The sequence below is a fragment of the Mycteria americana genome, chromosome 6, assembly GCF_035582795.1.
Source record: "Mycteria americana isolate JAX WOST 10 ecotype Jacksonville Zoo and Gardens chromosome 6, USCA_MyAme_1.0, whole genome shotgun sequence".
Taxonomy (NCBI): Eukaryota; Metazoa; Chordata; class Aves; order Ciconiiformes; family Ciconiidae; genus Mycteria; species Mycteria americana.
The window spans coordinates 11,981,823-11,996,465 of NC_134370.1; the positions used below are offsets into that span (position 1 = coordinate 11,981,823).

General features: G+C 51.7%; 1 protein-coding gene across 1 annotated transcript; it reads right to left on the reverse strand.

Annotated features, from left to right (window-relative positions):
* Nucleotides 1-10,711: 10,711 nt before the first annotated feature.
* On the reverse strand, nucleotides 10,712-14,285 carry ADRA2A (adrenoceptor alpha 2A). The gene is made up of 2 exons (XM_075504550.1): nucleotides 11,163-14,285; nucleotides 10,712-10,774 (listed from the first exon to the last, which is right to left on the reverse strand). Exon 1 carries the CDS (start codon nucleotides 14,071-14,073, stop codon nucleotides 12,739-12,741), a length of 1,335 nt encoding a protein of 444 aa, XP_075360665.1. The 5' UTR covers nucleotides 14,074-14,285; the 3' UTR covers nucleotides 10,712-10,774; nucleotides 11,163-12,738.
* Nucleotides 14,286-14,643: the final 358 nt, after the last annotated feature.

Here is a 14,643-nt window from a genome sequence, read left to right on the forward strand (position 1 = left end):
CCTTACCGATCCCTGGCAGTCAAAAAATGTGGATCAACAGCCTGGTGCAATCCATCAAACAGAAAGGAGAGCCACCAGCATGGGCTGGCTTTGTCAGGTGTTGACCTGCCCGCCTGGCTGCGTTACTTTGGGGGGCCCTCAGAAATCTGCTTAGGGAATGGTTTTCTCTGCTTGGCTACATTTTCAGCTCTGCTGAAAGCCTGGCAGGGCGAGGGAAAAGACATCCCTGACGGCTGTGGGGGCTCTGCTGCCTGCTGGCAACAAAGCTTGAGGCAATTCAGCAGCTCAGAGGTGAGCCATAGAAACAAAGACAGGTTTGTTTGGGATTTTGTAGCAGGTTCCTGGAAAAAGGACCTGGGTTTAATGAGGTGTTGCAGAGGCAAGGCGAGCATGGGGTGCTGGTGTCTGCACATGGGCTGGCGCTGAGCTGCAGGCACCCTGCAGCCACGGGAACAGGAGAGCAGAGTAAGGCAGGGAGCCCCGGGGTCTGGCTCCTTCCCCAGGTGTCTACAGGTGCCCTTCTGGTGGTGCCGCGAGCATTGGGGATGCACCTACGATGAGCAAGGACCATCGCTGTCTCCCTTCCCCACCGCCTGCAGGGTGCAGACCTGCCTTTCCTGGGCAGTCGGGGACAGGATTGCCCCACAAGCCCACCCAGACCAGGGGTGTCCTTCCTCAGCACCAGGGCTGTGTTCCTCCTGGCAGGAACCAAAGGGAAGGGCAGGAAACCAAAAGGAAAACCATGCCTGACCCTAAAGACATCAGAGGATAGAGAGATCAATTGCCATCACACCAAACCCACAGGTGGGCAGCAAAGTCTCCGTGCCCAACTGGTCCCTGAGAACCACAGCAAGAGGATGGGCAAATGTGACCCCAGGAGGCCCTCAACACAGGTCTGGCTTACCTTCTGCCAAAAGGCTGGCAAGGCACGGCTTTATACCAAACTGAATGAGATCAGCTTTCTGATCCTGTCAAGTTTTATCAGCTGGCCCATGCTGAATTATTTAAATCCATCTTTTATTAAGATACCACAGCTTTTTTTCACTCAACCTCTAGCGAGTCACTTAACCACTCTAACTTAACCACTAGCTTCATCCCCACGTGATGATGCTGGAGGTGATGAGAGGGACAAGCCACTGCTCTGCTACTGCTTCTGAAGTGTTTCAGACGCCAGTAGACTGAAGTGGTCTGCTGCATAACTAGAGCACTGGATTTACCCTCATGCTTAATGGGAGGTCTTGCCTAAACATACAGATCATATTGCTGGGTTATGACAATACTTTTATTTAGAAAACTAAATTTAAAACTAAACTAGGATATTGTACATACTTTTAAAACAAGCTTAGTGTACCCCAAAACAAGTGAACACTGGCTAAAATACTGCCAGTGCCAGTACAGGGGCCAAACACCAGCAACTAAAAATTGGGCACTGAAGGGAACATATCCCCAGCCCAGCCCCTTCCAGTGTCCATCATCACCCATCGCTAGCCCTCTGGGTACGTGACTGGGGTTGGCCATAGTACTGCACTGCCAGGAGAGAAGACACCTGCTCAGGAGACCCCAGGTCCCCCAAGTGCAGTGCAAGCTGCTCTGAATTCCTGTCCCACCAACAAGGGATGTGGCGGAAAGCCCCTGCATGGGTGCCAGGACAGTGATCTGTGCCCAGCCAGAAGCAGAGGTGCCAGGAGAGCAAAGATTATGGCCTTGGGGCTCAGGCAGCTCTGGCACTGAGTTTTGAGGATCTACATTTGAGACATGAGCACCTAAATGACGTTTATGCTATCAAAATTCCCTCCACATACATACAGGATCAAAAACTCAGGCTGAGAGGGAGTCTGGGAAATAATCTAATCCAGCCTCTTGCCCCAACAGACCAGCTCTAAATCTTTGCTATCCCACCTTCTGCAAAGTGTCGTCCGACATGGGTGCTGGGCTTAAAGATCAGAGACTTCAAGAGGGCTTCATCAACTTACTCCTGCTAGGGAACTGGCCCCAGCCATTCAAAGTCCTCTTAAGAGCTCACACAACTTTCACAAGGTATGCATATTCTATTATTTTTATTCCTCGCTTGCGTTGTTAACACCTACCTGTGTTAATCGCTTGTTATGGCATACAAGGTTTCAGAGCAGGGACGTTTCTGTCTGATGTGAGACTTCACAGACCTGGTACCACCCCAGTGTCAGTCACATGGAGGTGGCACAACCCTGAGCTTGGTATCAAGCACTGTCAGAGGCACCAACTAGCAAAAGAGAGAGCAGACCTGGTAAAGGTGCCCTTGGGACAATAAACCTCCTTGCGTGGGACAAAGCACCCCCTCGTGCTTTAAGTGGCTGGAGAGAGGCCACGACTGGCCATTCCTGTGAATCCAACGTGCTTTAAATTGCATGAAAAATTCTAAATAATTTAACTAAGTAACCTCGTGCTAACAAATGAAACCATATCTACTCCTGCAGGAACAGAGTGGATTTATTTGTCACTCCAGGTTATAAAGCAATGTCAGGCTCTTATAGATAAAGCAGGACACTGCAATATTGATAAGATATCTGGATTTGGTTTACAAATGCAACATGAATTCCTCTCTCTTCTATAGGGAATTAGATCAAACCCTGCCAGCATGCAGGCGGGCAGGGCCTTCAGCTCCAAGCAGATCTTTGTTTTGACCAAACCAAGGACCCTTTTTTCAGTTTCTACTCACCAGCAGGCAGATTTTGGCAAATGAGACTACTTCTAGTTAAGTATCTACCTCCAAGGCCAAGCAGCTGATTTCTGACAGCTACATACAGAAGCTTGGGCGGGGGAAAGGTGTGACAAAGGCAGAGAGCAAGGTCTTAATACTTCCAAAGTTGATAAACCACCCACAAAACAAGTCAAGCCCTGTCCAAACAAGACTTGTAGAGAACCACAGAGAGAGAGGCAAAGCTCATTTTTATAGAGAAAGAACAGACGATAAATAATCCACCAGCACAAACTGACCAGCATGATAAGTGACAGGGCTCCAAGTGGCCCATGGCTAATTTACAAGACTGTCCTTGAAGTTCATAATGACATTCCAGATACTCTGGTTTATCTCTGGCCTGTTCAAACTGTGCTGCAAGCAAGGAACTGAGGGCTGAGAGCTTGGTTTTGCTGTGGCTTTCTTCCTCAGGTCTGACAAAAAGGGAAATGCCAGCTTCATTAAGTTTTATTATGTTTTCTTCCCCAGTTAAGCCACCACCACCTGTGCAGGGCACAAGCCCAGCAAAGGCACCGGGCTGAGCACCTGCAGCTCCCACAGGCAGGTTGCTTCCTCCCCGCCAAAGCCAGGACAGGATCTTACCTGCTTATTGCAACAGCGTCTGCCTCTGCCCTGGTCAGCAGCACGGCTGGTGCTGTACGGACCAGAGGAGCATCCCATCCCCGCTCCCCTAACAGTGCTGGGAGAGGCCATTGCCTCTCGGCATTGCTAACGCCAGAGAAGATCTGACTCGGCCCATGCGTGGGGTACACCTGCTACACACAGATCACATTTTCTCATGTCTTTTGCTACCTGTGACCGTACTTTCATGTCCCACACATTGCCACTGATTGCATCACCTACCTCCTCTTGCTGCCTCTCTTGCAGCCCAAAGCTGTCCACTTTTCCCTGGGGAAGCTGGGGTTGCCTCCCAATGGCTCCAGTTCACGGCTGCTCTTGTGGATGACAAAGTACTTCACGTCTCTGCACAACGTGCTCCATGCGTGGAGGCTTCCCTGCAGCTGGGCTTCAGCCACAGGGCACACGGAGCCAAGCACAGACCTCCCCTGCTCACTGCAGAGGCAAATGCTCCGTGACAGAGGCACAGGCTGAAAGACACTGGCACGGATACTAACATAAAAGGATTTAAGTCCTAAATCTTCAAAAAGATATGGTTTTAATGAGCAGGACAAATGTAGAATTCCTGAGCACGGGACGAGCCCCGTGCCCTTCTCCAGCACACAGCTCACACAAAGTTACGGTGCCCAAAGCACCGGTGGACGCTCGGCAAACCAGACTCGCCTGCCAGCAGGGCTTGGGGACAGCAGTGCCGCCAGCTCTGGTGAGGGACACACAGGGGCACGAGCCTGCGCAAGTGGTGGGTAATTAGCTGTCCTCCTTCAGGCAAGATGCCATTCTTCTACAAGTTTTCTTCCTCTTCAGGAGGCGGGATGCAATTACTTTGTATAAAGCAACGCTGTTTGCTTCCTGTTTTGTGTTTGCCTGCCCACTGCCCTGAGAAATGAGGAGCTTGGGAGAAAACCCTTCCCCATGAAGCCTCTTTCCCAGGTGAAGATGACTGTGGCAGGAGAGCAGGGGTGACAACCCACACTGAAGCGGTACCTGAAGTCCCAGCGGGTCGTGGCTGAATAATCCCAGAGGAAGGACGACCACATTTCTGTGTGGGCTGGCAAAGACAAGGGGCCCAGACTAATTTAATTCTTACCCACTGATGATGATGCTCCCATGAAGCTCTGACCTTTGAACACTCTCTGGCATTCAGAAGATGTTCTAGCTTTACTGCCCACATAAACATCCACTGGGGGTGCTATCTGGGGGGGAAGAGGGAGCTAAATATTTAATTTCAGTCTGTTTCATCAAATATTTAATCTATTTAATATTAATTAAATCTTGGTCTGAATAAACAACAGCTAAAAATTCACCTCTTCCTCCAAACATCTGATAACTTGAACATGCCAGTTTATGCCATCCCAATTGAGATGGTAATTAGTAAGGGAGGGATCCTATCTTTGTATTCACAGTTGCTGGAATTGCTGTGGTGGGTTGTTGGCCTCCTCTAGCCTTTCAGGCTGCATCTTTTTGCAGCTGGATGTACAGTAGCTTTATCTGGTTTACACCAACCATTTCCACACCCTGCTTCACTGTCTCTTATTTTCCATGGAATTCATTTGTACCCCCACAAGTGCGTGCCCTCATCCCACCCCCAAACACTGTTACGTCCTCAGCGACAGGAATCCATGAAGCTAAGCTGATGAGAAAAGCTATTTCACCAAGGGGTAATAAAACCCAGGCCCCTCATGGGTGGATGTGGCCGGTGTGAATCATTTCCCGGTGCCTGGCCCACCATCCCGACACAGCTGCGTGTCTCGGACCATCACCCAGCAGCACGGCCAGGAAAAGGCATTTCTGGGGACAATGAGCAATGGCTGCAATGGGAGCGTATCATTTCCACTGCAAAGGATTTAAGCCAATTAACACTGGGCTATAAAGGCAGCTGCCACCATTGGGTCTGACACTACAACCATCTTATTTTACTACAGGAAACCCTATTTGAACCAAACCCCATTCATCCCAGCCAGAACACATTTTTGAATTAGCCGCAGTAGAGCCAACAGTGATGAAAGACTGCCCTACATGCAACACTACTTACCTTGCTTTCCTCAGTGCATGCCTGATTTAGCAGAGCAGCATTGAGCTTTTCTTTTCCTCTCTGCTGCACTGGTTTAAAGCCAGCTCACCCAAACACTGACCGGTGTTGATGAAAGTAATTATACTGCAGTTCAAAATGTATCAGATGCATCTTCATTATCCTGAGGCAGCAACGCCAAAGGCCCTATGATGGTAAACCTTTCAATGTAAGCAAGTCGGATTATTCAGTTTAAACTGGCCATTTTAACTCTTCTGGCCCCACTAAATTTCGAGGCTTGCTTAAATGCCACAAGATGTTTTGAAAATAATAAATGTAGGATTACTTTTAACTAATGTCTCTGAAGTTTAATTCTTTGGCTTGTGCTTAGGTTACAGGTCAAACCCGCAACAAGAGAAACAGGGGGACTCCACTCTCTTCTCACGTTGGCTTCTTGGTTGACTTGGGTGATGTTGCTGCTCTGCATTTTGGGTCCTCCTCTGGGGAACAGAAAAACTTAGTGATGCATTTGGGATCCCCTGTAGAAATGCGCCCTGTATGGGTGACAGCACAGCAGAGCCGACAAACGCGGAGAGCTGTGTTTGTGCTGTGGCAAGGCTGCAAAGCGCCGGGCACAGCCATGCCTAAATTAACAGGAAGCTCATTCTGGCAAACCTTGTTCAGGGAGCCATTTCACGTCAAATATCTGCATCACGAAACCAAGAACAAACTCAGCTTTACACAGAGACGCCTTATCACACGATTACCCGGGGATCATGATTGCGGGGATAATTGCTAGGAGAGGGGAAGCTCCACCAGGGTGTAAATCAGCATCACCGCAGCCGAGCTGTGCAGGCCTGCCGCACTCAGGGTCTAACCCTGCAGGTTTTGGTCTCCAATAGGAATAGTTTGTCCAAATTTTCCTGGTGGCAAAATTTATCTTGGTAATAAAAGGCCAGAATTCAGCATTTCACTCTTTAAAAAAGTTCAGTCAGTTCAGAAAAGCAGAAGGTTGGATGCAGTGTCTTAAATATTTATCTATACATTTATTTTATGTTTTTTACTCAGGAAATTTTTCAGTAACACCTTAAGGTTTCAATCTTCAGATGAATGCTTTGCAGCAACACCACGCGTGCAGATGAAGGCAAAGCAGCTTTTGGCAGGAATTATTTTATCAGAGATGTCCAGTGGTGGGAAGCTTTTTCTTTTTTAATGTGGAGAGCAATTGAAAAACAAACAGAAAAAAGGCCATAAAGTCACGGTCCGGCAAAACACAACTGTTTCAATCAGCAAAGGAGCAATCAATTCTTTCATGTAGCAGCTGATTTAAAACAAATGTTTCTCATCTCTGGGAGCAAACCCTACGGCAGGTCACACAGCTCGGGAGGACCACAAGGCTGCTCCTGCAAAGCAATGCCCTGGGCTGTACCCAAATCAATACGGGCCAAACGCTGCAAGCATGGCGCACGGGGAAGCCGGGATGTTTAGATAAGCTCATCTCACCTCCTGACAAACCCCGCTCAGTCGCTGGCTTTTGACTCAAACACGTTTTTGAAACCCATCCAGACCTCCCAATGCAGAGCATCACTGACGGGAAACACATGTCGGTGGAATTTCTCCTTTAGTGCAAAAGGCACCGCTGGCCCCAGGAAATCCCTGAATGCCTAATGACCCCCAAGCCTCCTGGGAAGGGTCCTTGCTCCTCCCTGTTCCCTAAAATCTGCTAGAGGCCACTCTCAGAGCCACAGAGGGAGAGCAGGACCTTAGATCCAAGCCAGCACAGATGGTCTCTCCTAACTCGGACAATATGGAGTTGACCATCACACTAACAGACTAAACCAGAGCCAGCTTAAGCAGTTTTAAGCCAGTTTAAGCCAGCAAGTTTACACCTTTACTGACAGACAGCTATGCTCAAGTGAGGGAGATGCCTTTCTGCTCTTTTTTATGGTTTGTCCTCATGCCTCTGTTGGATTTGGGTGCTGGGACCCACCTCACGTCCCTATAGACCTGACTGTGAGATGTTTGAGATGATGAGAGGACCACACTGGTGGTCCTCTCTGGGAAATGAGCACTCCTAGGGGACCACTCAAATGGCCAAGAAGGTCCCTTGAGAAGGAAGGGACGCTGAATGACCAGCTCAAGCATCAGCATCTCCATTCAACACCTCCCAATATCCCCTGTCCCACGACAGCAGGTCTCCTTCTCCTCTGCTTGCAACAAACCTCCCTCCTGGGACCAGCCATGGTCCGACCCAAGGAAGACATGTTTTATGGTGCCCCCCACGGTCCTGCTCACCACCCCCTCTGCTCAGCCCTGGGGACATTTGGGAGTGCACTGCGGCCTTGTGCAGCGTTACTGCAGTGTGACCCCCAGCTGGAATTTCACCTGGACTTCCCAGGGCTCAGACTACAACCCCTCCTGTTCACAGAGGGGTCAGGATCCGGTCCTGGAGCATTTGTGAGCTGGCTGAGTACTAGTGGCTAATGCAGGGGGTGGGGTCCCCACCCACCCTGTTCTCTCTTCACTCCATTTCTACAGCTTGGGATAAGGCACAGCAATCGCAGCTACAAATATTTAACAAGTCACGGAGATGTTACTATAAAAAAGCTGCAAAGAGTGGTTCGTAGCAGAAATGGAGAGACAGCTCCAAGTGTAGCTGCCTGCCAGGACACCGGCTGCGATAAAGGAGCAATCTCAGTAGACTTTGAACTTTTCCAGTGGTGAAGGAACAGGGAATGTTAAGAAAGAAGATAAAACAAAGAGCTTCAGCTGATAAGAGCCTCACAGGTAGCCGGGCCAGCAACCCAACCCAGAGGGACATCATAGGGCACCAGGTCCAGCAACCCCTGGGCGAGGGGATGCTGGGTGGGATGGGGGTACTTACGGCACAGGACAGCTGACAGACATGGGCTGAAACCCACAGAGGCTCCCCCAGGCATGGGAAACGCACCTTGCAGAGTGATTCGGGCCAAGTCCATCCCTCGCTGGAATATCTTGTAGAGGCTCCTCTGCGTGACCACCTCCTTGTCCCCCAGAGAACGGTGACCAAAACCCCGCGGAAATAAATGCATATGTCAGCAGGCCGAGGGGGTCAGGGACAAGTCCTGGGCAGGCAGTCACAGGTCCCTGCAAGGGCAACCCTGCCACTCGTGCAGCTCGCCCCTGGGGACATTTTGGGACACTTGCCACATCTCACCTCATCCCCTCCTGCACGTCCCTGAGCTGACACATTTGGGCTGTCCTCAAGGGTCCCCGCACAAGGGGTGGGGTGCAGGGTCAGCCCACACAGAAAGGCTGTGGAGAAGCCCCTCCCGGGGCAAAGCCGTCAGCGGCACCTCTGCCCGCTGTTCACTGTGCCAGCCCGAATGGCTCCCACCCCACTGGAGAGGCAGGTCCCCCTCCCTGCCCTCACACCATTAACCTTGCAGCCCCAAAATAAAAGGTTATAAAAAACAACCAAAGTTCATTACATCCCCTAATGTGTCATTTGCATGGGAATGAGCTGGGAGCAATGAGGCAGCTTTCTCCTGTTGAGGAGGGATTCGGGAGGGGGAAGAGCTGGGCATTGGGACCAGGCAAGGGCGGTGGGACTCAGCCCCACAGTGAGATGGGGCAGGCACGGAGGTAAGCGAGACGGCAGAGCTGGACACAGTTACGGCAGAGCGGGAGGGAGCGTCCCAGCAAAGCCCACAGCAACACGACCTCTGGCTCAGAGGCAGCAGGGCTGGTCCTCACCTACCAAAGGGAAAGTGACGGTGGTTTCACCCCAGCACCTCCACCACACAGCCCACGGTGCCCAGAGGTCGCTGCGGCTTGGATGTGCCCATCCCCAGCGGGCGTGAAGGGTCCAGGACACAGCTGAAACCAAAATGACCAACAGCTCAGGGAACATGAAATAAAAGCCTGAGTCAGAAGGTGGCAAAGGCAGCAGGATGGTGGAAGTTCAGACACTGGCCACAAGGACAGGCAGGCAGCTCTGCTGTGTCAGACACAGGGAGTCACTGCCCGCACGTAAAACATCCCCGTGAGTATTTTATTTGACTGGGCTGAACCGTGAGGGCACGAGGGTTTGGGAGGGACACAACCCTGGAGGCATAATTTCAGTTTTTTGCACCTTACTTTTACTTTTGATGGAAAATTGGGAGCAATCAGACATTTCAGCCGTGCAAAGCTGCACTAACTGAAAGCCCACCAGAGCCCCAGTCCCCCAGCCCCAAACCCACCAAAATACTCCACTGTCTGTACTAGAGGTTCGGCCATGAAGACATCAGACAGCCAGAGGGATGGGGCAAGCATAACCGATGGCTGGTGGATTACCTCCTGCCCCACGGGGTCTGCTTTGTAAAACCCTCCAAGGCCAACAGGGCCATCTGAGGACGGACAGCAGGACACTCTGCCCAGATCAAGCCCTCCTGGCCTGCAAATGCCACCACGAGGTGACCAAGAGGTTCATCTCTGGGCCACCACTGGGTGCCCTACACCCAGCAGCGATGCTGCTTGTCAGCCCTGGTCCACCTCCCAGCTTGCCAAGCACCTCCAGCTGCAACCTTGGTGGCAGTGGCAGAGTGGGGCCGTGAGACCAGCAGCTCCAGCGCTGGGCTCCGGTCACTTACTTTCTCACCAAACAAGAAGCAGAGCAGGGAAGCAGGGTGATTCCAGGCACCCCAACAGTGGGAAGACCAGGAGCCAGAGCTCCCGAACGGTTACACGTGCTCCTGGGCAAAACAAAGCAGACACTAAAGCACTCGCAGGATCGGCGCCTCGTGTCCCCCCCCGCCTTTGGAGCTACCTGGCACTCGTGGCAAAGAAGGAGCCCATCTGAAGCCGATGGCGAGCGGACCCCGGCGTCCTCAGGGAGGCAGGCAGCCGCACCGAAGCAGTGCTTCGTCTGGTGGGAGAACGATCCCCCACCACCCTGCTGCAGGGAGGGTCTCGGCAGCACTGGTGTAAGGGCAAGCGAGCCCAGCTGGCTGGCTCCCGGGGGCTGGAAACAAAGCCCCGCTCAGAGGGACACTCCTGCATATATCAAGAAATATTGCCTTCCAGCCTAATGGTTTCTAATCCCATCCGCAACCTAATTATTAAAAACCTTCTCACCTCAATAGCTGTAAATGCTGCACCAGCCAGGCACCCCCAGCAGTAATGCCAGGCTGCATTTCCAGTGAGCAAATCACACCCTGAAACCCTAAGCTCTTTTCTTTAAGAAACACGTGAATGCTCTTACTGTGGCACGAAAGGGGGGGAAAAAAACCCAAGAAATATCAAGGACTCATTTGTTATTATGCCACTGCACAATGAACCGAGCCATTGTTCCCTACCTGGGGTAACAACGCCTTTCAGAAAACACAAGTGCTTTTCCCAATGTGTTCTTTAAAAAACATCAAGACCAAAGCTGCCGGAGGATCGGTGAACAGCTGAAAAAAAAAAATAAATAAAACAGCTAACAGATTATCCAGAGGGTTTTCACACTTGATCTGTAAACACTCTTTTATTCAATAAAAATAATCATCCATTATAGCAACTTCTGCTCGTGGTTGGTTGGTTTGTTTGTTTTACAGTAAAGCACAGGTTATTTGCTTTCCTCACCTCTTAAGGATTCAATTCTGAAAATGCAAGTGAATGTAAACATTGCTCTCCAGGTCCCAAGATGCATCCGGGGACCCTTGGAGTTAATTACAAAGTCAAAAGAGAGAGCAAAATCAACAAAACACTTCCCAAAAGTAAAAAGGTATTTTTTAAAAGTCTCTTCCTATGCACCATCAACTCCAGAGAAGGCAAATTCATCTTATACACGAGACTTACACAAACTTTGTTTTCTCCAAACAATTTCTATGACTTGTCAGTATTTGATAAAGCTGTTTTCATAACATTAATAGGCTTGCAGACCCATTTATTGTGGTGGATCAAAAGTTTTTCCTTTTAATATTCTCTGGAAATTTCTTCATGGCACAAGGACGTTAGATTTGTTCTGTCCGGTTTTGTATATTTTTTTTAGCAGAAAGAGCTGAAAGACATTTCAGGAAAGGAGTGTAAAAGCAGTATTAACTCTCTCTCCTGCTCCAATCTCACAATATTTACACTTTTTTTTTAAAAAAAAGCTTAATTACACTATAAAATACTGGAGAAACTGTCAGTTAAGTTTCCCATTTCAGACTTTTGCCCTGTATAAGACTGAAAGAGGGATGCTTTCGTATTTCCTAGGAAAGATGAGACTGGCAGATTAAAAACTGAACTCTTCTCCCGTAATTCAGACAGGTGGAACAGACTCTGCGCGCAAACCCCCTCCTCTTCTGCAGGAAACCCCGCAGGAGTTAAACCATCACAAATCAATACAAATGAGATAACATGATATACGGAGCCCTGCTATTTGGTTTGAAACGTTATCTATTTACAGTTGGAGGCGAGGGAAGCGAGTTAGCATCGAACACATTTCGGTGCTGCAGTGTCAACTAAAATTCACTTGTGGAGAGCCTGGCCAGATTCCAAGCCTCACGTTGCACGGGAAATAGCCTGTCACTCCATCGCCCGGGATGTCCCTGCCTGCACAGCAAAGCCACCGCTCCGTCAGGGTCTGCTTTAATGAATAACGAGAGGGCAGTTACCATCTCAGCTGTATTATATCACAGGCAACACAGAAATTAAACAGAATCGGGTACGATATAGAAACTAACAACAAGAATAGCCAGTCTGGTGAGGTCTGTGATCCTAAGCTTTATAGCCAAAAAAAATGACCAGACATTGGAAGTTTTGGTAATGTCATCAAACTGTCGGGTAGGGGGAATGGCTCTAGTTGTTCAGCGGTTTTGCGTGAGGGGGGGGTTTCAGGGGTGGAAGAAAGGGACTTTTAAGGTGTCAAAGATAATTAAAGCATTCACAGTTTCAAAGCTGCTTGCCTTAAGACATTCATATTCAGTGATACAATACTGTATTTTACAAGGGGGTTAAAATTAATTACATATACAACAGGAAAAAAAAGATACAACAAAATAAAAAAGCCAACACCTCTGGGGTGGCATACTCCCTCTTTGTTGTTCATCTCACAGAGCTGCACGTTGCTTGTCTTTAAAGAGTCAAACTGAGCAGTCATGAAAATATCCACTGAGAGATTCTGGCAAAAGACAAAAAAACCTAACAAAATAAACCAAGCAAGTCAAAAGCCATCCTCCCCTGGAAAGCCGAATGCCACGGCTCAGACTTCCACTTGCCTGCTGCTCCTTGCTGCTGCTGCTGCTCGGCGTTTCCATAGGCTCTTCTCGGGTTTTAAAGGCTTCCTGCTCACGAGCTGAAGGAAACCATCCCATGCAAGCACAGCCCAAGAGAGCCATGCCTTACGCTCCTACAAAGTCTTGAATTAGTCCTGCCCATAGCAAAGGGTCCTTCAAACAATCCTCTTCCTCTCTATCCTGCAGAGGATCCTTTTGAAGGCCCGTCTGAAGTCGTGGTTGAAAATGGTATAAATGACAGGGTTCAACGAGCTATTGCAGTAACCGAACCAGAAGAAGAACTTGAAGAGGGTGTCGGGCACGGAGCAGCTCTTGCAAACAGCCGTCAGCGTGTAGGTGAAGAAGAAGGGGAACCAGCAGATGACAAAGACCCCGATCACCACTGCCAGCACAAAGGTGAAGCGCTTCTCCCGGTTCTGCCTGCCCCTCCACCGGGACCCTTTGGTGTTCCTCTCCTCCTCTGCCTTCCTGGGCAAACTGTCCCCAGGCTTAATCTGGCTCAGCTTAGTCTTGGTCTTTCCCCTTGATGGTCTCTCTGACTTCTTACACTGGTTGTTCTCCTGGTGCTCAGAAGAAGAGGTCTCCTCCATGTCTATGCCGTTGACCTCTCCCTCCTGCCCACCGCCGCCGCCTGCCGCCTTCTCCCCATTGAGCTGGGCTGTGGCTGGCAGGTCCTCCTTGTCGGCCAAGCCGTTCTGCCTCTTCTCGGGGCGCTCTGCCCGCTTGTTCGGCGGTACCCTGGTTCGCCTCTTGGCTATCTGGTAGATGCGCATGTAGACCAGGATCATGATGAGGCAGGGGGCAAAGAAGGAGCCGATGCTAGAAGAGATGATGTACCACTTCTCATCATTGATCTTGCACCCTGCCACCCCCTGGTCAGCCTGCTGCCCACTCTTCTTCTCGATGGAGATGAGCGGCGGGAAGGAGATGACGGCCGAGATGACCCAGACGATGAAGATGATGCACTTGATGCGGCGCGGGGTACGCTTGAGGTTGTACTCGATGGCTTGCGTGATGGACCAGTAACGGTCCAGGCTGATGGCACACAAGTGCACGATGGAGGAGGTGCAGAACAGCACGTCCAAGGCCAGGTAGATCTCACACCAGACTTTGCCGAAATACCAGTACCCCATCACCTCGTTTGCCAGGGAGAAGGGGATGACCAGCGTGGCCACCAGGATGTCGGCCGAGGCTAAGGAGACCAGGAAGAGGTTCTGGGGGGCCTTGAGCGCCCGGCTGGTGAAGACGGCGATGATGACCAGGACGTTGCCGAAGACGGTGAAGAGCATGAGCAAGCCCGCCAGGCTGATGAGGGTGACGGTGGTGTGCAGGAGGTACGGCGTGCCCCAGCCCGGCCCGGCCCCGCTGTCGTTGAAGGTCCCGTTGGTGCCGGGAGGCGGGTAGCCCTCCTCCTCCTCCAGCTGCCGCTGGTACTCCATGGAGGAGAAGAAGTGGCCCCTCTCCGTGAACGGGCGCTCCAGGTTAAACATCAACCCCGGCTGTGCGGACACCCCCGCCCTTCGCCCCCTGCCCACCCGCGCCGCGCCGCGCCCGGCTCCGCGGGGCTCCGCGCTCCTACTGCGCCGCGGCCCGGGGCGGGGCTGCGCGGCGGGCGGCGGGGGGGCGCGGGCGGCCGCGGCTCATGCTGGGCCGCTGCCCGCCGGGAGCCGCTCAGCGGGGCGCGGAGCGGGGCCGGGGCTGCAGCCGGCGGCGGCTGCTCTGCCTCGCTCGCCGCCGAGCCGCTTTATAGCCCCGGATCAGGCCGGGGCTGCCGCGTCAGCCCCACGTGGGGCGCGGCCCCCGGTGCGCGCACACACACACAGACACGCACACACAGACACGCACCCGCACACCCTCCGCCCAGCCCTGCGCTCACCCCCCGCTCCGACACGGACACACGCGCCCCCCGCCCCACGCACGCCCGCCCCCCTCGGTGCTCACGCCCGCCCGCTCAGCGCCCGCACACGCCCACGCTCCCTGCTCGGCCCCTTCTCTATTTTGCACACCCGCACCTCAGCCCTGACACGCGCACCCCCAGCCCCTCGCCCGCTGCCCCCCGA